The following is a 23,257-nucleotide window of genomic DNA, read 5'->3' as shown; positions in this document are numbered from 1 at the left end:
TCCTTTGATGTGGTGAAATTCATAGATCTTAGGCACCACAATGCTGTCCTTGCTTTGCTTGCAAGTTGCAAAACGCATGTTGCGTCATTGACTACAGTTAATAGATTAATTATATGTACGTGCAATGTACATACGTCATTATCATTGAATTAAAGACATTTTAAGTCAGAAATTATAGAAGGTGGTCGAATTAGAAAATTTTATTAGAAAAACTTCACAACTTGTTTATTTCAACTTGTTAATTTTTGACATTAAATGTCTTTATATAATTATGCGTGAAATAAAAATGTGTATCTATATTTTACTTTATAAAATAGGCATTTCACGCAAATACATATACTAGCCATTCATTAAAAAGCCATGTCTTAAAAAGGTTTTGTTGTTGACGCTTTTTCGCGATTGATTCTCTCATTGCGTTTACTTCGTGAGCATTTGTCATCACATATTTCGACAGTTTTGTGTATCAAAGGAATAGTGAAATAGTGTAATAGTAATAGTATAATATTAAAGCTAAATAGCGCGTCTGTGATGTCTAGTATAATCAATTAAACATGAATGATAAAACCATTTTCTTTATTTCTGGAGCTTGCGAAAAGATTTTTATTTTGGATCGCTGATAATTCAAAAATTATCAATGACTCGGTTCTGGCTCCATCAGCTTAAATACCTCAAAGACTCTAACAAATTGGCGGTGCATATAGACTCCAAGTCATTTATGCTTGGAATCTCCTGTACTCTATCTCTGGTATGTCTTCCTTAGTCTTGGCCTCCTCTGTACCATCCCTCTGTACCCTCTTCTGTTTGGAATCCTTTTTCTTCGCATTGTGCCTCTTCCTCTTTGACTTCGTCTTCTTTTTCGTTTTGCTCGATTTGGATTCTACTTTCCCTGCACCCGGTTCCGTTCTGACATCCTCTATCTGAGGAATGTCCTCGCCGTCGTCCTTTGGTGATTTACTCACAGAAACATCACCGTTCGGATCACCGCTCACTTTATAGCTCTCTCCGTTTTAAATACTAGAGCTTGCTCCAAAGAGAAAGATAAACTTTCTTACTCTTTTTATACGTGACCCGTAAACGGAGACAAATCACGAACCCTGACATTCTTTCACAAATATGTTTCTACATATTTATGCCACGGTTTTAATAAGGAATCATTTTTAACATTTCTACCGCGCATTCGTGAATCACATCGCACAATGGCCTGTCATTGTGCAGTTATACTCCAGATGTTCAATGTAACATGTATACGTGTATTGCATTCGTCGGCGAAAAGCTCTATTCTTCATTCGGACGATTAATCAAATCATTCACACGGATGAAATCGCCGCAGTTCCGTAAGCTTTTGGGTAACATAATGATATATAATATCTCAAGATTTCTTCCTAGCTCAATATCTTCTTGCTCGAGTAAATCTGCTGCTTCGTACGATTTCTTGTAATCCTTTTTATCCTTTCATCGTAGATTAACAACGATATTTCTTGAGCAGATAATATTATTGGAGGAATACGGTCACAACCTGTAAGTTTTCGTCTTTTCTCAATATAAAAATATAAAATTGTCCGTTCTTAGAAATGTAAAGATCTCTGTTTCAAAAGGTAATGGTTTATTAACGATTAAATAAAAAGTTAATTCGTGAAATTGTTTAGAAAATTTAGATTTTTTACAGTTAGCTTGTATCGAGAAATAAAGAATAATACCTGTCGAATTGGGATTCTCGTTGAAACGATATACGCGCCTATCGTCTGCAATACTCCGATTCTTTATTGCAACGAAAGCAATCAATCCAGTTGCACGTACGGTGAAAAACACCGCAACTTCCGGTATTTTACGTTTCTGTTACAATGATACAATAGTATAACGAGAATTTTTACGCTCGGTGAAATTTGTTTCCAATTTCTTCCAATTTCTCATGATTTATTCGGTAAAATTAAAGCTGAAGAGCTCCGCACAGTGAAACACGAGCTTCCGTATGTCACGTGTGAATGGATCCTTTATAATTGCAATCCTATATGTCATTTCACGTAATGAAAATAGATTTTGTTAAGCGGCTTATTCACTGTACGGTCTTAATGCGATATCTTGGTATAAAATATCTCCTGCCGAATGTAAAATGAGTTCGCTGCGTTCTAAGTCATGCGTTTGCATTACACTTTGTATTCCGCCGTGTCAACATTATCTCGCATGCACGTGAAACTTATCATATAATATTTTTTAAATTTTATTTTGTTATTACATTTCTAAACATATATACGTTTGCTGCTTTAAAATTGACAGTTACTAATTAAGTTCATAAACTGTCGCGCATGGAGCAAAATTTAATATCACTCGCGAAAAGTCCGACAAGTCACATTTTCCCCCAATAAGATTACGTTCACAAATAAACGTACGTTTTGTCAACGTCACACGTGGAAAAGTTACTTACGCGACCGGCGTGTAACGGTAGTCGTGATTGGAATAAAAATTTCTTTCGTGTCATTTGAAATATAAATGGCACAACGAAAGAATAATACTTGACATCGCTTGAGAAACAGATTGTTTGCAAATTGTAGCAAGAATTCTTCTCTTTGTGACCGTCTCTTTTTGAGATTATAAAAGGTTTATTCTTTTTAATTAAAACTTCTGGCATCGCGTTCAGCTTTCCTCTTTTTCTCTTCAACGTGAAGAGAGAAAGAAAAAAGATGAACGCTGCAAGAAGTTTGAATTTACATCTCGCGCATCTTTTTATGTTCTCGTTATGAAAATCACGCAATGTGAAATAACGGAAGTAACTTCCAATAGTTCGACAGTAAAATATAATGTAATCTTCCATGGGTAACGAGAAAAATAGAGGACCAGTTGTCATATAATATTTATGATTATTATAATGCCACACAATCCTTACAAAAAACTCAATGCATTTTGCGTTTTTCTTATCCATTCGTGTGTCCCCATCGTGTGTTAACGTGATCATCCTATTTGGCAAGTTTTCGTACCGTAAACTCATCTATACGCGTAAACGGCTGCTTTAAAGCTGTAGGATCCGCGATGACACGAAGGTAATGAATAGAGTCTAATGAGATGGCCAATGAATGATGAGCGACAACGTGTTGTAAGACAATGTAATTACGCATATCGATCGCCGAAGCAGTGCTGCACGCAGTTATGGCAAAATCGACAATATCGTTATACGTTCCGTGTGATTTCCTGTATAGAATACGTATTAAACTGTCTAAACATTATTCTCACGTAGGATTGATCAAATATTTTTATATGGCGACATTGAGTAATTGGACGCGGAAATATAATATGAGATCAGCCATCATTTTTTACAACACTTTAATATTTATACATATAAATATTAAAGTATTGTAAAAATAGTGGCTGATTTCACACTATATTTCCGCGTCCAATTACTCGATATCGCCATATGAAAATATCCTTTTTTAAAAAGGGCACTAGTCCATCCCTCTCTAAAAAAGGCTTATCTAAAAAAGAGATGTAAAGTCGATACTCGAATCTATCGAAGTTTATTATTGTCGCTTTTCCGCGATGTCGGTTGGTTCTCTCGCTGCGCTTACTTCATTATCAGCTGTCATCGTATATTTTGACAGTTTTGTGTATCAGGGAGTTAATAGTGTAATAGTAATAGGATAATGTTAAAGCTAAATAGCGCGGACGAAGCGCGCGTCTGTGGTGTCTAGTCGTATCTAAAAGGTCTTCTAAAAAGGGCATGTCATCGATACTGACGATACTCGAATCTATCGAAATATTGTTGTCGCTTTTCATGAGCGGCTGTTATAGGATATTTTGACAGTTGTGTGGTTAATAGTGTAATAGTAACAGCCCAGTAAGCAAGAAACATCAAGAAACATTTCAACTACACTGAGAACCCATTTCGTTAGATCAACTAAATCCTTGCTTGGATATGGGCAAACAAATTCTTTAGTTAATATAACAAAAATTTGGTTTACATAACAAAAAATTTGGTTAACATGACAAAATTTTTTTAACATAATTAAATTTTTGTTACGTGAACCAAATTTTGTTATATTAACTAAATAATTTGTTTGCTCATATCCAAACAAGGATTTAGTTGATTCAACGAAATGGGTTTCTCAGTGTATACTGCATTAACGTTACGACGTTGCTGCAATGTAGTTGAAATGTTTCTTGATGTTTCTTGCTTACTGGGAATGAAATATTAAAGTTAAATAACGCGCGCGTGTAGAGCGCGCGCCTGTAATGTCTAGTTTGATAAATCCTACGTGGGAATAATGTTTGGACAGATTATTACGCATTCTGTACAGGGAATGTATAATATCGATTTTTCCATACGTGCAGCACTGTATCGATATTTGTAATTACATTGTCTTTTAATATTTATACACATAAATGTTAAAGTGTTCTGAAAATAATAATTTTATATAAATTTTCATAAATATTTACATTATTCTTCATAAATATTTTAAACGGGCCGTAATTTAATGGCCATTTTTAGTATAACGCCTGCAAAGAGAATTTTTATTTATGATTCCCTCTCTAAAAAACTTCTGAAAAGGGCATGTCATTGATACTCGAATCTATCGAAATATTGTTGTGGCTTTTTCGCGATGTGGATTGGTTCTTTTGTTGCGCTTACTTCATAAACGGCTGTCATGGCATATTTTGACAGTTGTGTGGTTAATAGTGTAATAGTAACAATGAAATATTAAAGTTAAATAGCGCGCGTGTAGCGCGCGCCTGTAATGTCTCGTTTGATAAATCCTACGTGAGAATAATGTTTGGACAGATTATTACGCATTCTGTACAGGAAATCACAGGGAATGTATAATGTCGATTTTGCCACACGTGCAGCACTGTTTCGACGATCGATATTCGTAATTACATTGTCTTTTAATATTTATACACATATGAATGTTCAAGTATTCTGAAAATAATAATTTTATATAAATTTTCATAAATATTTTCATTATTCTTCATAAATATTTTAAACGGGCCGTAATTTAATGGCCATTTTTAGTATAATAACGCCTACAAAGAGAAATTTTATTCGTGATGTTTCTAAAGAATCATTACAGTGAAAGATATTAAGGTTATATAATATCACTCAACCGGAATTTATTAAAGTTAAAATTCCTATGAGAATGATATAATTGTATTATAACTTTTTGTGTGTCTGGTATTATTAAATAATATTGTTACGCCCGCGCTGAGATGGCCCTTAACTCCGAGCTGAAGCGAGCGCGGTCTGACTGCGGTCATTCCGCAGAAGTCGCGAAGCGTTCCCTTGACAACGGGCCGCTGTTTAACAACGAAGCCTTAGAGATTGGAACTTGGAACCTCGGCTTTCAAACTGTTCGGACGTGTTCTGTGGTGTTCCCTTTAATAAAGAGATTCGTTACTTTTCTTATAAACGTGTCGTTATTTCCGCGGGTGCGAGTGAGCGCGTGTCTATGTACATTTTATAGTTATAACGAATTGAAAATTTATACAAAAATACGAGAAATTTTATGAAATAATATTTTATATAAATTTATATATTTTTAATATACTTCAACAATGTGTGGTACTATTTTCATGTATTTACAAAGTATACAATGTATTTACAAAAGCGAATTTAAAAGTAAACAAAATCTAAAAATGTTTCTACATGGGAATCAGCTTTTTACGATGATCGAACAACTTCGTTGTGTGAACGTGTTGGATTTCAAAGACAGAATAGTCACAATATTGATCTTGAAAATGGAATATGGAGATTTCTTACAACAAATAAAAATTGATAGCCGTATGTAAAGCTCGGCTGGTGAAATACATGTATTATATTTGTCCGATATTTGTCTGTTCTGTTTCAAACACATATACTTGTCCATTTTCATAACTGATTGTAAATTAGCTTGTAAGCTTAAAACTTACAGCTTTGCTTAAAGCTTACAGCTGTAAGCTTAAAAAAGCTTGTAAATTATATGTATATATATTGTACGCTTTTAAATTTTTTAATCATTCTTTTTAATCACTCCATATATTCGACGGACTCCTTCCAGATTATCCGTAAAGACGTTGAGAACACTTACGTTCTAATACACTGAAAACGATAAGTAGATCTTTAATTAATTTATCGAACGACATCGCCGGCCGCGATTGCCGTCGCTTTTAGCTTTGACGTTGCAGCCGCAGCCGCGCGTCGGGTCCACTATAACAGCGTTAATGGCCTCTGCATTATTTTACCGAGACTCGTGGGGGAAACAATTCTTTTACGCATAATTATGAGAGGCTGGAAACGCGCGTGATGTACTTACCGCGATGAAAATTACAACTCGCGCCAACGGGAGTAAAGTGGGAAGGAACAGTCAAACAGAAATATTCATACTTATTCACGTTTAGTAGAGGTGTAAATGAATTATAAAAAAGGTAATAATTGACGAACGTTTAACATAGGAAATGTCTCTTTGTAATAATTGTGAGTAAATTTGCAAATTCGTCATTTATTATAACTGGATGAAGATTATTCTTGGATAAAATCAATCGAATGAATCACAATCGTTATACATGTGGCGCAGTCACCATCGCGCAGCATCTTCCAGGACGCTGATAAAGTCTTAAAACAATGGGCGATAAAGCGAATCGATATAACATTAGCTTAGCGTCGTAAAGCCGGTCCAGACAACGCGAACGACTTTGCAACACGAATGCATCAAATCATTTTCTTGCGCATTATATATTGACCTCACCATCGCGACTTCTGCTTCCAACTCTTCTATCCCCGAACTATAAAAGAATGAAGTGAAAATATTTCTCCGCGAATTTTTTATCTTAACATGACTTTCTAATAAACATGTGAATTCCATCTCGTGCCTAGGTAAAATAATCGCGCTCAGAACGGATCGCGATAAATTAACAATTATAATGACGATAATCAGTATAATAAGATTACTTAATTCCTAGAGTTTCATCGTGAAAGAAACCTTTTTCGTTTTCCTCAATAATAAAAAATGCAAACGGAAAAAGTCTTTAGGGCCAAAGAAAACATCGAGAAAATCTTTTATAAGTCGAAGAAATTATTTAGCTAGGAATTAACCACCAACTTTTGGAGTTATAATACTCGTTGGATATGACTGACCATACAAAACACCATTGGCAACATTTTGCTCGTTACAGCGAGACGTGTTGTTAATTCTTTCAAAAATGCGGTTTTCTCGCGCGTTGTTGCGTCCAAAATTAAAACAGAAGGCTTAAACGCGCAGCAATATTCGCGCCAGAGGCGAAAATTTACGCATGGCAATTACGTTACCATCACATACATCCAATATATAATGTACAACAGCGTTAATCAACGCGATCTGGCCACGAACGGGTCGGTCGGTCGGTTACTCACACGCTCGCTCGCTTTCGAATCGCGCGCACATGCAGATCGATATGACGCGGCACGGCGCGGCGGCCCTCCGCCGGCAGGTATTTCCGTTCTCGATCTTTGGGGCGGAATAATGGTTGCAAAGTTCGTTTGTTCCGAATCCCACGAGCGTTATACCCGCGATTTCGATTCGGTATAACGTTGCGTTGACGCGTGAGGCGCGAGCGCGAGCGTGACAGATTCTGACAGTATTTACTGATCGGCTTGTCGATCGACGCGAGATACAATGGACGTGTATATCATGATCTTTCGCGATTCGCGTCGTGCCTCGCAATAATACGATGTTGGTGCAACGAGGATTTGGCGAGTAGCGAACGCGGCACCCTGACTCTAATCCTGCGGATTCAAAGTCCGAAATGGACTTTATACTACACCGTATATCTGATACCGAGTCGCGTGTTTGGCCGCCGGCGTCGTCGTAAAATGTTTTTGGGTCACGTAACAACAGAAGAATGCCGTCCTTTCTCACGAGTCTTTAATCGCTTAATCCATTTTCGCGCCGTCGCGGATTACCGCGTCGAGAATAATGCGCCGTTGCTTTAAAGGAATGTGCAACGGGGCAGGTGGAAGCGCACGTAGTTAGGGATGTATGCGAGCGTGCGTTTATTGGACACACGGAGGATGTTAAACGCATTCTGCGGACACATTCTGCGGGAGTGACCGTAACAAATAGAATTTACATGTACGGGCACGTACTCGTCTAATCGGGACGACTCGGTAATCGAGCGCGAGAATAACACGCAAATTCTTTTACTGAATGCTATAACCGATTAGCGCTCTATATCGCCGCGACACGCTCGAAAATATCGATAACTGACTATTATCGGCCATGCTTGAGACATTATTCCGTCGAACGTTGAAAATTTTCATGCTTCGAGCGATCGAACTGTATAACAGGGAAGTTCGCGCGAAGATACAACATGCATTTTGTGCAGCGTGTACTTTTGCTGCACGGAGAGAATTTTTTGTTATATTTTACCCTTAAACTCACTACAAACTTGGGACAACTTGGCAACCAAGGAATTTTTAAAATATACAAAAGACATTTTACAAACAACGTAATAAAACTTACCAAGCAGATTTTGAAAAATTATTGAATATTCTTAGATATATTTGAGTAAAATTAATCAAACATATTTTATATTTTAATGTAATAGATATTAATATTTTTTATTATGGTAGATAATAATCAGAATAACTCGTATAAAATTCTTGGTGGTACATGTTGTCCCACAGCTACCATGATTTTAGGGTAAATTTTAAGAGAAAATTCTCTCCGTGTGCTTGAGAAATTGTTCTCGTCACGACATTCGTAATGTATTCAATTTTAATTGTGCAGGTGTATTATTACTTAACTACATAATTATATTAATTACACCCATAGCGTGTATACGTACATTAAAATGAATTATTATACTCTCTGTATGTTCACAATTCTGGATAATTGTTTTCGAGATATATAATAATACAAATTTGTGTAACCAAATAATTACAGTATATAATTAAGTAATTAATATAACTTTATAATTAAAATTGAATTCATTAACAGTGATGTGGCAAGAAACGATTCTTTAAATATAATACATATACATATACCTATATAAAGGATCGTTTCTCGAAGTGTCTTATCGATGACTTATATACATTGCGAGACCCTTTGTGTTATCTAATTAATCAATTTCATATGTACATATAATGGATTTGCATTTATATAGCATTTTGGGGGAACCACCATACTAATTATGAATATGCAACAGCAGAGGATATTACTACAGGATACTTTCCGTGTTAGAATCGATATATATCGTTGGAACATACGTCATTTATATAACATATTCACAAAACTGCGCCACTTGTTCATAGATGAAAAGATAAATGGCACGCATCGATTTCCCGTCGCGTTGCGCGTGTAAAAGTAACGGATAGGTGAAATAATATTTATTATATTGTCGAACTGCGTCACACTTTGCTCACATTTCAACCTTATTTCACGATCGCGTATAATATTAGCATATAAATTTATACACTATATTTTCTAATACATCGCACCGTCATATTAACATCATGCGTACAATTTGCATTTAATTTAAATTTATACGTCACAGATTGTAATATGTTGTATACATGTATCTTAATTGCATTCAAAATTATTAATTAAATAAAATCAAGATTATATATTTTATCTTCATTTTTTTTTTAAATTAACTATGTAAAAGATAATTCATTACGGAGCTTATATTTTTAATAAAATCGAGAATAAAATATAAAATGCATTTTAATCAGTGAAATAAAATATTTTTTTCATTGCCCATTTCGTTGATAATAGATATATAACTGACAAAATAATTTATAAATAAAATAAATAATAAACAAAAGGACTATATAATTAATGTATAAAGATGGAGAAATGGGTTTTTGTATTGGAACTTCAACAACTTATAATGGCAACTTTTAATGATCAATAAACGCGAAAAGAGAAACACAAAAAAAAAGGAAACGGAATAATAATAAATGTTACTTGAAAGCTTTAGGTAGAGAGTAGACGTTTGATAACTTTTAAGGCTGCAGTAAAATGTAACATATAAACATATCTCAACAATAATTTTTAAAATATTGAATTAAAAAATCCGCGTATTCTATTTTCAAATAACAAAGAAAAATAACAGAAAATAATTGAGTCCTCTAACTAAATGGTTTAAAAATTATTTCTTTACTTCTTTAAATGTTATTTTTATCATTTTATAATAGAGAAAGAAGTATCGACTTTTTAATTTAAAAAAATTTAATTTTTTAGAGAACGAAAAAAACATTTTTTGCATTTCTAAAATATTTTTTTATATGAAGATAGAGTCTCTTCCCGATAGTGTTATCAATCACTGATATTTTTCAATATGCATCAGTTTACGTCGATTAAAAAATCGTGTTCTGTCCTAATTTAATTTTCAATAAAATACAATATTACGGAATAGTAATTCATATTTATTATTTATATTTTGTATATATATATATATATATATATATATAACAATATAACATACAAATATTATTTATATTTCACTCGCGTTTTCAGAGATGTTAAGGTACATATTCTGTTTTTTGAAGTAAACACAAAGTTTAGTTATACTACGTTTTAGTTTCTCCCTTTTTCTCTTTTGACAGACTGCAATATCGCGATTCAGTGACTGTGGTATTAATATGCACATACATTTTATATATCCAAAATGACGTGACTAAATTCAAAGGAGTTTAGTAGCATTTTGCAAAATTTTCCCTTTAAGAAGTTTTAGCCAGCGCGGCACATGTTTAATAAATTTTTCATGTACGTACGCGCCTGTGCATTCAATTTACTTCAAATTTTATGCGAATAGCTTCAAAGTTTGCGCATGAAAGATTATAATATTTTAATATTACGTAAAATTTACTCTCTCTACGTGTCTTCTCTCATTACATCGAGCTATACTTTACAGTATTTAACGTATATCTGACCGCGTTTGTTTAAAATTATTATTAACGCAATAATAGCCTTTAAAGAATAGCCCTTATAAATAATAGCCTTTAAATTGAGCAGCTCGAGATTAAATTAAACATTCAAAACACAGTGGTAATTGTACAAGCATTTACTTTGTAAGAGAACTAAGGTGGAGGCGCCGGTGCGTAATTGGCAGCCAACAGCCTCGCGTTCACAAAAATTATGTACTGGGTATGTCTTGATGGCCATACCCCATCATGACGGGGTTAACCGACACGACGCGCTATTGAAGTAGCGAGCACCCTTTTAGATCAGCCTGTTCAACACCGGCGTCTTATAAGCCCGGCATATTGGAAATTAAACACGAGACAAATATAGATCCTCTGGCCATCTATTGTACGTTTGAGGAACTATCGGATACAACGCGTCTGATGACAAGTCAAATCCACGATGCTTCTCATCGATTTATTCTGCATCTTGATAACATAGACTGATAGACAAGCGAAGTCTTTAAGTATCTATATTTAGGTAGCTTTAAAAATAACTCAAGACAATATGTATATCTCTATTCTACAATCGCTACAGGCTGTTTCTCTATTAACTTTATAATCGCTATAGTTACTTTTTTTTTAATTTATTTGAGTTCTTTATTTTTTTTATTGGATCTTTCAATCGTGAAACTCACTGAGTTAAGAATCGAAAAGGGGAGCAATTATTAATTAATTTTTGTATATTTTGCTGAAGATGGCTCAATCCCGAGCCGAAACGTTCGAATATATACACTGTTGAACAAATCAGTGAATTGGATCTTTTACGCACCGATAACTGCGTCTGACTCTCATATATAGCCATCCTTTATCAGTTTTTTATTTAATTTCGAGAGTCCAATATTCATTTTTTGATTCTTTATTTTTGTTGTTACATGTATATTCATTATTTGCGAATCGAAAAAACCGCGTTTTGTACAATTTCACAGGTTTTCCATTGAACGCGACAAAAGGGAAAAGAAATCATCCGTTTCAATTGTCGCACTATTACGTAACGTTATATTGTAGTCCGATACGGTGACAAGCCGGAGGTTTTTAAATGTCAGATTATTCTGCAATAACAACATCAAATCCTTCAAAGCGCAAAATATTCCAACGGCAAGCCAATTAATCGTGGGTTTAAATCGAGCTCAATTAAGGTCGATTCTTTGCGAATTTCATCGCGATTGCTGCTAAAGCATTTGACAAACAAAATTAACCACGCACTCAAATTAACATTAGTGTGACCCGTTGAAGAGCGCAATCCCGGCAAAGTAGCGCAATTGATAATCAAGTTAAGTATACCTCGGGCAAGAGGATTTTTATTACACAAACTGATTCATTAGCCTTGCGTGCCAGCAGAAAATAAAGTGCCCCATGAATCTACATCATATACATATGATAGCGTATCGAGATTACATACAATTTCGGATAATTTTTATGCCCGTTCATTTAGCCTGCAATGGACAAGCGTAATGCCAATGGAAAGCCGATTATCCAAACTGCTAATTAATCGAAATGCTGTAACGTAGCCTGTTTCATACGTAAATAATTCAGAATTATTCATGTTACTTACTTACATTTCTTTCACACATATCTCAAATATTTCATCATTTTTTTCAATTATGATAACGGTGCGGTGTTACGGTAGTGTTTTCTCGTGGATAAGAATGTTCTTTATTTTCATGAGACTGCGGTTAAATTTGTCATTGTCTATCTAGATACGACTCAAATTACACATGCAACAAGCGTAATTCGGCCTTCGCTAGCAATAGTTTACTAAAGGTCTAAAGGTCTGAAATGCTAATGAGATGCAAGCGTATACAGTTGAAACAATGTTTCGGAGAGTTGCCAAAACATATTTTCTGTGCAAAAACGAACTTTGAGAGAAGCGCAACTCGAACCTTGTATGCATAATCCCTCGCGTGACACACACGGAGAATACATTTTCATATATTGGTTTACATTTCCAAGGCGCGAGAAAGATTTTTTTAAACGCAAAATTGTATGAATGCGGTCAAGTTCGATTACAGAAAAGGGAGAATGGAAAAATCGCGCGTAAAGCGTGATCGCTTGGTTTGCGTGGGCAGCGTCGCTTAATGGAATTCTATGTCCGTTAATACGACATTTGCGTCTTGTGCCCGTATCAGACTACGAATTGGGATTGAGATTGGATTGAAATTTGACCAATCAGAGCAAAGTTTACTAAACTTGAGATCAGTTTTTTCTGATCTGACTGATTAAATTTCAATCCAATATCTCAATACCAATTCGTAGTCCGATATACGGGCTTTAGGATTTTCGATTCCTACTTTTCGGTATTGTGGCGACTGTAGCGATCGATGTAACAGAATCGCCGCAGAAATATAGAATAGGACGCGGAAAGTCTCGCAAAATATATTCCGCCTGATGACTTCCGTATCGCGGCGATTGTGAATTCCGAGAAGGCCGCGACGCGGACTTGAGAATATCGGGCTTGTTTGATCCCTAAAAAGCCGCCGGGAGACGAGCCCGCGGGAAATACGTTGCGCTATCTCCGCCGGCGGCCAAACATCCGCCGGGATGTTGATTTTGCTGATTCTATTACGCGCACTGCGAATCAGCGTGCCCGCAGAATCCGCGCTCACGGACTGTATACTTTGAGGATATTAAATCGGATAATGTAGGAACTGAGATTAAATCGTAAGTTCCTGCGAACGGACGTACATTCCTAACCCCGCCGAGATTCACTAAGTTTTTCACTTGGACTTTTATCACTTTCACAAAGAAGCTTCCATATGCATAGTTTGCAGAAGTCCGTCGTCTTGAAAAGTCTTCGGACAAAATTTTGAGAAATATGAAACGCCTTTTGATGTCGGTTGAAAGCAATTTCCTTCGAGATGAAAAGAAGATAATTATAACAGCAAAGGTTACTAGACAGTTATCTAAATTGCCAATCGCAAAGTTTATCAAATAATAAAAAAGTCGCGTAAATAAATTTTTTAAAGAAATATTTCATAATACAGCGTAATACGGGAGAGATCGATTTTGATGTTCGCTTAAACAAAAGAATGATTAGACAATTTCGTTTATTCAAGCAGTTCCGCAGTGTGACAATCTGAAATTCAAGATTATCTGGTTAGGCACTAACAGGTCGTACAAGAATCTATTGCCGAAAGGGGATAATCTCGACTTCTCAACCGCGAACAAAGGTAATTTGCGAACCAAGCACCTCTCCAATTTTCCTCGAAAACAGGTATCAGGTACACCAGACCTTAATGAGTTCGCACGGAACTTAAAATGAGAAATAATGACAATTTCTCATCGGCTAGTACAAGGTTATAAATTGTAAGATAAGAGTATCGGATGAATCGCAAAACTTTTTCGCGTGTAAGTTCTCTTGGGCATTTTTAAATTCTCTCTCTTATATAATCCTTCCGACTTCAAGTCGATTTGATAATTAGATAATCGGGATGTGGAAAGGTTATCTTTAACGGGATGAAAAGAGGCTTACCTGGAGATACGGCACTGCCTTACAGAGTTTCAATCCGAGGAACCAGGTCTCCGTGACGTCCCAGAGGACCGACGGCGGCAGGCAGATGAGCAGAACGAGGAGATCGGCCACCGCCAGGTTGACGATGAAATAATTGGTCACGTTGCGCATCGAATGATTGCGATAGACGGCCATGCAGACGAGCGCGTTGCCGATCAGGCCGACGACAAAGACGATGCTGTGCATGGCGATCAGCACCCAGTAGGAGAATTTCGGGAATATGTGCTGCACCATCAGCTCGATGTAGTCCTCGTCCGGGATGCAGTAGTCGTTGGTGCAATTCGTCACGTTGCTGTACTCGAAGTAATTGTCCGAGTAATCGTCGTCCGCGTCCTCGGCGTCGCACGAGCGCGGCGTCGCCGATACCAGCCAGGCGACGATCATCGGCACAGCGAGATTCATGTTTCGATCTTATTGCGTCGTCACTATTTCGTCAGTATAGTATCTCACCCGCAAATCGTCCGCGCGCAATTACACGCTGTATAAACGATTTAATTGCGATCTGTCTCTAATTACGATGTTCCATAGTAGCATCGCGAAATTCATTGACAGTATCCGGAATCCGGACGGATAAGTCACTCGAGCCGAATTATCGATCACGTCAGTATTAACGCAAATAGTGCATATCTTTGCTGAGGTACCGCGTCGTGACAGGTTTCAGTCCAATAAGTCACTCCGTCAAATAAATCGCACGAATGCAAATTTGGTAAAGGTAGATAAAGCAATGCGCGGAGATACCGGTGCTCTCACAGTAATCGGTATGCTCTTGAAGTTCACGAGAGCTCTCGGTTTCCTTCTTCTTTTACAATCTGTGCTCACGCGACCTTAGCGTAGGATTTCTTTGAAGCAGGGATCATGCATTCCGCTCTTCAGAGCGCGATCGTAATCAGCATCCGTTTGCGCACGGCAAAGAAGACGGTCGTTGAAATTGTACCGTTTATCTTCCATGCGAGAAATAATGTTCTCCCCCTAGGTACTCGAACTCCGTAACTTCAACATGATTCCCAGGTCTGTGCCTAATAACATTGTAATACACTTCAATAGAGTCAAATGTCAGATGCCGCGGATGCCCAATTTGCAAGATCCGAATAGCTCCGAGCTTATTATACCTGCCAAGTCGGATTTTCTTCAGTTAATCATTTCATAGTGTTCAGATATGCTCTGACGAATACGATGAGGTTCGTAGACGAGATTATAACGTATTCATAATATATAAACGGTTTGTCCAAATCAATCTTATCTCATACAAATCAGAATTTCTCTACGCTTACACGCTTATTCCAGCGATGCTTCGTATTAGAAACATTAGAATTCTTCGATTAAAGCAAAAATCGACAAAATAAAAACACCAAGCCGTTAAGTCGGTTATAGGGATAAACACGTTGATCGGTGCAGATATTTAATTAAACTGATACAATCGGTAAAGTATCTTGAAATCACGCGGATGAGAGAGAAGTGCAATATAATGGTCATTCGGGCAAATAAAGCCAATCGGTGATCTACGCGAGAAGCGGCGAATAAAGTGACGATGAGGGGCAAGAACGAAGCAATGTTGGTCACGAGTCACGAGTGTCACGACAATATTACAAATGATTCAGCACTCGTGCAAGAGCGCGCGCGGATATCCCAGAGTGGGCGGACAATGGCAAACACACATTACCCTACGTAAAATGTAGAGTCGATCTTTGTTACCGAAAATGTCAAAGAAGGAATATTCGACATTGTTGAAATGTCGGGACTCAATATTTTTAGATTTTTAGAGTAGTCCAACAAGTTGATTAATTTTTTAATCTCTAGAATCGCAAAATGCTGTATATATACATATTCGAAGATGTTTTTCGGTAAATTGAACTAAATGAACAATATCGATTAAGACGCTTTGTATATAGTTAATTCACGCAGATATCATTATTTCACACGCTGATTAACATGGAACTATATCGAATCCGAGTGTGGTTTATCTGTAATTGCATGGTATTTGTATTTTGCTCGTCGGTAAATTCAATTAGGTCTTCTTGTGTGATGTAATTAAAAGTTTACTAGTCGACGGTAAAATAGGTCGGCAGTATCTTGATTTTATTGAATTTTATGACGTTGCAAGATGAAGCGCGCAGAGATTCTTGGCAAGCTATTTTTCACCATTAGTGCAATTCTTATAAAAATTCCGAATAGTAACATTTACTTCGCCAGTGAATAATGAAAAGTAAAGACTTTTTAATCGACCTTACTGACTATCATTTTTTAACGTCATGACAATACGACCATTGGTTTTGTTCAATTAATCGTTAAGACGTTTCGACCATGGATTTTGGTTCTTCTAAATTGATCTAATTTTGATGCTTATATATATTATATATATAAGCATCCTCTCTATGTAAATAATTCAATTTATTGTGAAAAATATTATCTTAGGGTTCGAACCTGGAACCTCCCTCATTCCGTGTAGGGTGTCGTACCAATTTGACCATTAATTGAGGCATGCATCTTTGCCTTTCCGTCAGCTAATTTCTACTATCGACCTATTTTTTTTCGAATGGAAATGGTTTAACTAATTTATATGGTAAGTTTGGAAGTGCCGTTCGCATATACAGCTCACGTACAGTCAGTTCCATTTTTCTAATCCATAATTCAAAATGCTCCCGTATTTTCTATGCGTGAAATAACTTCGCTTCAAACTGAATGAGGAATAGCTGTTACTATCTATTTGCTTTTAAATTTAATTTATGGAGAACTTTTCGTCCCGAAAAATGTGGGACGCGAATTCGTGCCTTGAATTTACATTAACGGAAAACTGATTACGAATATCGCACAAAGAAATAAGCTATACGTGTTCATTTTCCGCCAATTCTGGGATAAAATAGATTCACTTCTTACGTAGTATTATTGATAATTATTTGTTGTGTGCCAATTGCTTAACGAAGATAAAAAAGAATGACAGAATATTTTTAAATTTTTTAACATTTTTATTCATCTTTGAATTTCAAAGATAAATGAGGGAAGAAAGAAAGAATAAGATTTTCATTCCCGCGTCTTTTGTAGATTATACAATTCTCTTCTCAAATATAATTACATTACGACTTAAATACACAATTAATATCATTAATGTAATATTATTTTAATAATATTGATGTAGGATAATATTCAGTAGATATATATTGCATATAAACAGAAAATGATTAAATATCATTGCATAATATGAGTTATTGTGGGCTGTTTAAAACAACTTTTATGTAATATCACATAATGAAAATAATATTTACATCGTATAATATGTTACCTATATAATGAGAATTAAGATATCAAATAATCTCGTTTTTAATTTTTTCTAATAATTCTAAACTCAATTAGTTATTAGAGTTAATTAGTACCAAGAAATTTTATTTCCCCCATCTCACTTTCGATGTTGTTTTTTTCTTAACTGTCGCGCGTCGAGAAAACATAATTTTTATCTTTATCGAAAAGTTTTTATCGTTGCTTTTCACCTAACCGTACGAACTGCTAACCAATAAAAAAAGTGCTAATGTCGTGTTGGAGTTTTCTTTCTCTATTCTCTCTCTCTCTCTCTCTCTCTCTCTCTCTCTCTCTCTCTCTTTCTTTCTCTCCCCTTTTATCGCATCGTGATACGAACAACGAGACATTTCCTCGTAAAACTTTCATGGCTCCCTCGAGTATAATTGAAACGACCCTGTAGCTTTCGTACGAGTTACTTCCTATTTTAGTTCATTAATTTTATCTACAAATTCCAATGACGCTTGTATATCCAAAAGCATTCTGTTACGCGCGATTCGCCCGTTTTCCTCGCTATTAATGAATTAACTATCCACGCGGAAAGATACCGCTTAATTCCCGCGCAAGTATTACGGGAAATTGAGTCGTCGAAGGTTGGTACGCGGGGACATTATTTCCACGTGCCTTTGTATCCGCCGGGGGATTAATTTAACTTTCCACGTGTGCGCGAGGCGGTCCATTATCGGCGATACGATCGGTCGATCGGAAGACAAGTCGCGGACGCGCGAAATAAATCCTCTTTTCTCTTTTTTCGTTTTTTTTCTCTTTTCTCGCGAACGATCTCGTTCCCGCAGTGGATCTCGTTCCGTCTTTTACAATCGAGAACAAACGTGCTAGATACCGCGGTGTATATACCGGAGGGAGGAACCGAGCGAATAAATCTCCGCTCCAGGTACGAACGCAAAACGCCGAGGCCGCGTCGTGGACTTGCAGCATCGGCTCTCGTATACAACGTCACCCTTCGTGCTGATTTATCGTCGCGTCGTTGCGCCTTGTTATTCGCGGAGCCGATTGCCAAAACAACTAGTTAAATTTCATCGATAGGTCCGAGCGAGAGGTCGCCGCTCGTAACGTTTCGCTCACTGTTTTTCGCCCACTCTCTTCCTCTCTTTCTTGTTAACGAAAATCCGCAATGAAACATTAACGTTACCCGCGACGGTACGGTCACGTCTAGTAATCCCATCACAGCGAAAAGTCTCGTGGGCTTCCTTCCCCGGTTGGCTCGTAACAAACAGTAATAGTCTTCCTTAAGCGAATGTATCCGCCGCGCCGCAAGATTAGACTCTTATTTCCTGCGTACACGTTTAGAATCGAATATTTGGACAGATTTATACACGTTGCACGTATTCTCGGCGTCACACTTCGAAATTTCAACGCGGCGAATTATAGAGGTGAGGCTGCGCAAGATGCGTCTAAAGTACTTGGTTAATTCACGTAAAACACATCGTATTATAATGAGAGATTTTTCCCTCCTCTCTTTGTACGTAATCATAATTTAATGTTTACATTGGTTTATGGTGCAATTAGCTCGCGTTCCGTGCAGTTTTTTTCTTCCGGCATATGTTGATAGGGATGTGTGTTAAAGAAAAATGTCGAAAATAATCGGAGTTTTACGTTTGCAAAATTCGCTCCGTGAAATTAAACTCATTTTCCGCACTAACCAGTTGCTGCATGTCGAATTCTTCGAATTTTCCGGATTTCCTATACTTTTCATGAGATAACAGAGATAAAGTTGGGAAAATAGTCTGTGCTAAATTTCGTTCTATCTTTTTAATTCTGATAACACCGAGGTTTTTAATGCAATTTTGTTGAATTACTTTAAATGCTTGTTTCTTGAAGAAAATTTGTAATTTAGGTAATTCTGTATGCTCTGATTTTTAATTTTATTTAGAAATTATTAATAATAAGAAACGAAGTATAAAAAAATAAATATAAATAAAACATATTTATTTATGGTGAAATGAAGCCTGACATTCGCGTGACTAAATGAATTACCGTACGTATTAAATATACATATTTATTTTATTACATGCTTAACTACTTAAATGTTATTAAGTAATTAAATACTTTTAATATATATATATATATATATACATATATTAAAGTATCATAAAAATATTTGCAAAATTACATTTTATTCAGATTTGGTCGACATATATCAATAATCTGATTTTTGCAATGCGCTCCAAAACTAAAGTTTCAACTTTTTAAAAACATACATAATTCGGACAACCACTAAAAATTCCGTTAACACGCGAAGTTATTACCTTCTGTTTACCGGGAGGGAAAAATCGTCGACGACGATATTTGCACGAAAAATCTCCGCCGAGCAAAAATTCCTTTTTCGCGACGCAAAGTTCGCGCGACTTCACAAAGTTTTCAAACCGCGGTTCTCTCCGGCGTTTGCGTTTTTTTTTCCGGGCACTCTCGCGAATCCGGGTACGGGCCGTCGCGTCGCGTCGCGGTTCCTCAGGATCGTTACGATGTTTGCTCGAGCATCGATGGAAGGGGTGAGAACATACCGACGCCGGAGCGAGGTACAGTGCTCCGGGCTCCTTCCGCGCGGAAGGATGCGAACGCGTCGGCGGACTCTGCGAAACTGAGGTGCGCTGTTTTAACGAGGCCGTGAGGTGCACGTCGGTCACGACGCCGCACTTGCACGCCGCGAAAATTGCTCAATCTAGGGGGACCAAAATATTCCATCTGCTTGTACCTGCTACACTTTAACTATTTTCCTTCGACGCGGAATTGCGTATTCTGGGTACATGGCAATTAAAAAAAATTATACGTTTCCTGCGAATCTTAATTCTACTGACGAGTCCTTTGAACGAGTTTGACGATTTTTCCTGGACGATAATGTCGAGACGCTATAGTAATTTTCGAATTCCGAATAGGAAAACAATATATCGAGGAAATTCATTGCGAAATGACATTTTTGAAATAATTTTGAACGGACTTTATTTTGATTAAAACTTGTTTATGGTTTTGCTATATTAATCTCCCAAACGGAATGTGTTAAAGGGAAATATTGGACTTTCCTTTGACTTTACTAGCGTGTTTCATAAAAGGAACGTTATTGATATACATGCGCGTTTATTTTTTATACTTGTTTTATTTACTTATTAGTAAAACTCCAGAAAACTGTATAAAGCTGCAATATGAAACAATGCTCGCCATACATCTTGGAAAATATTGAAATATTAATGCTTTGATCAATTGTTATACTTGACACTTAGAAATTATAAAATTATAAAATTGCTGTTACACACAGGAAACTATTTATTGAATATTGAGATCCAATATTTAATTATAAGAGAAATTTTCGATACATGTCAGTAATGACAATCTACTAAGTAATACGGGAATTGAAAAAATGATTTGCTAATTGTTTTGACGTAAAATATGGAAACAATTTGGAAAATTGTTCCTATATCATGCATTACGTACTCTCTCGGCATTAATCTAAATTTATTTTTTTGGAATAACGCAGAGGTACACGTTTTTAAAAACACTCCGATTATCATCCGCATAACTTCTCTGATTAAAGGTTTACAACCGTGATATATGGTGGCATAGTTTCCTGCGATCCTGATGTTATTCATTTTAATTTATTTTTCCTTTCAAAGATGCTGTAGAAAAATGATTCGTGACTATTGTCGCATAAAACGTTAAAAATATATCCTTTATTAAGTTTAATACGGAACAGCTGTCAAAAATGATTGTTGTACAATCATTCATGTTTCAAGCCATTGTAAAACAATTAAACGAGATTTAAAAACAGAAGTAAAATTTTGTCTCCAAAATGAATTCTAAATCTTAATTCTTGAAAAGATTTTCGTTTCCAATCTTAGAATTCACAAACTATCAATATCTCATATTTTTATTGCAATTTTTCCCTCAGATTCGACTGAATGTAAATATTTGTATGTTCTGATTACAAATCGCCATGCACACACATATCTAAAGCGGCGCATTGCGCATCGAGCGCTTGTGTGTTATTTGCGAAATATTTTTCAACAAATCGCGAGACTCCTCTATCGCACTATTCATCGTTTATTCGCGATGTTTATTCGCAGGTTCATTAATCATCAATCATTGAATCGCCACTGTCCGCGCTTATCTTATCTTCGGCGATTTATCGCGAGGTTTATTCGTCGCTACATTTTCCAGTCGTCATTCCGTAATCCCACGTTTGCGGAATAGGGTTTAATACCTCTTCGTTAACGTTAATTAATCTTATTCCTTAGGGGCCGAGCACGGTGTCACGGCACGTTCGTGCAAGATTGCGCGACCACCATGACAGGTTTCCTAAATCTGAATGGTTCTTGATTAATAGGGTTTTGCCATGGTTTATGAAATTCTGTATCGCTCACAATGAAAAATTTTCGTCCCGCCGTGACTTCGAAAGTCCGAGGCATGAGCGACGCTCAGGATAATGCGCTTTAGGAGATGATACGCCTTTTTTTTATTTACATTTAATCGTTCAAATTACGTTGAAAGCAGTGAAAGTTTGTTTTTCCGATAATAACTTCCTACGTTTCCAATTAGCACGAGAAAAGTGTGGAAGCACGTATATCGATATATCCCCCACGCATCTAAAAATAAATAATAAATTAAACTAACATGCCACCAAAAAGAAGATTTAATCTATTTTTCTATTTTTTATTTTTATTTTTTTATTTTGCTCGACAATTTATAAAATATATATGAATTCTCTCCAAGAAAAGAAGTAATATATTTACGATATATTCACAAGTCTTTTTTGAAGATAGACAAAAAAAATTTTCTCGAGTATAAAAAAGATTATTCATATACATTATTATTCCTGGGGACATCTGTGCTTGGTGGCAGCTGCAAATGATAAATCAACGCGAGATAAAATTGAATCTTCCGAAAACATAAAAATAGAATAGGCCGGGAAAACCAACGGAATACAAATAAGATCAGTCGAGCGTCATGCTCTTTTTATTCTTTCGAGATACACAATTTCCTTTTTTTTCTTTCTTTCTTCGTTTCTGTTTTACGAAACAACTTCCTCTGAATGCACTCGACAAACGGAAGAGATACTACCGCGTCAAGCTTGCAAGCACCGTCGACTCCGCGCTTTACGACCCTCTTCATCGCGACTTGTACCGCTTGTACGACCTATATTCCTATCCGCGAGAACGTGACCGTGAAGAACGAAGGGTCGGGTGAAAGAGCAAAAGTAAACAGTTTATTCTATCCGAGTAGATTCTAGTATGCCGACAACTCCTTGTCAATTATGACGAAATATAATCTCGAGGAAAATTATTTTTGAATATGATGGAAAGGCGATTTGTTCGGATTGATTTGCGGCGAACGCGAGAATGAGAGATGGGATAAAAGAGTAAACACTGCCGTTGTACTTAAATCAAATCCAGGTGCCAGTCATCCGCAATCGATACGGCACATAACGCCAAAGAGAAGCTGTTGTCGGATAGAATGGCAAGAGCCAAACTATTTGCATTGTTCCGTGGATATAGCGGTTCGGTTATAATTAATCATGATCAAACCTCTTTTCATTCGTTTTTTAA

General features: G+C 36.4%; 1 protein-coding gene, 1 long non-coding RNA gene and 1 other non-coding gene across 7 annotated transcripts in view; 1 reads left to right on the top strand and 2 right to left on the bottom strand.

Moving 5' to 3' along the window:
* Positions 1 to 20,284, bottom strand: part of LOC139814338 (orexin receptor type 2) — a 40,400-nt gene extending 20,116 nt beyond the window's left edge. For 3 of the 5 annotated variants that reach the window (XR_011732425.1, XR_011732426.1, XM_071780544.1), the window contains exons 1-2: positions 19,970 to 20,284; positions 14,376 to 15,430 (exon numbers count right to left, since the gene is read on the bottom strand). Coding sequence is in view for 3 of the 5 variants with exons in the window: in XM_071780544.1 (XP_071636645.1) it covers positions 14,376 to 14,816 (441 nt within the window). In the remaining 2 variants the exon portion in view is untranslated. Of the gene's footprint in view, positions 1 to 14,375; positions 15,524 to 18,852; positions 19,572 to 19,969 lie in introns of those variants that run through there. The other 2 variants (XM_071780545.1, XM_071780546.1) reach the window with 2 other exon arrangements.
* The window catches only part of LOC139814357 (uncharacterized), a 70,129-nt gene that overhangs the window by 17,994 nt on the left and 28,878 nt on the right, over positions 1 to 23,257 (top strand). The gene's annotated exons all lie outside the window — the stretch shown is intronic.
* On the bottom strand, positions 11,028 to 11,165 carry LOC139815518 (U11 spliceosomal RNA). Its single transcript, XR_011732746.1, has one exon. It is a non-coding gene; the product is annotated as a U11 spliceosomal RNA (small nuclear RNA).

The sequence above is a fragment of the Temnothorax longispinosus genome, chromosome 6 (assembly GCF_030848805.1).
Source record: "Temnothorax longispinosus isolate EJ_2023e chromosome 6, Tlon_JGU_v1, whole genome shotgun sequence".
Classification (NCBI taxonomy): Eukaryota; Metazoa; Arthropoda; class Insecta; order Hymenoptera; family Formicidae; genus Temnothorax; species Temnothorax longispinosus.
The sequence above is the reverse complement of the archived record's forward strand: the minus strand, read 5'-3'. Positions and strand labels throughout refer to the sequence as shown.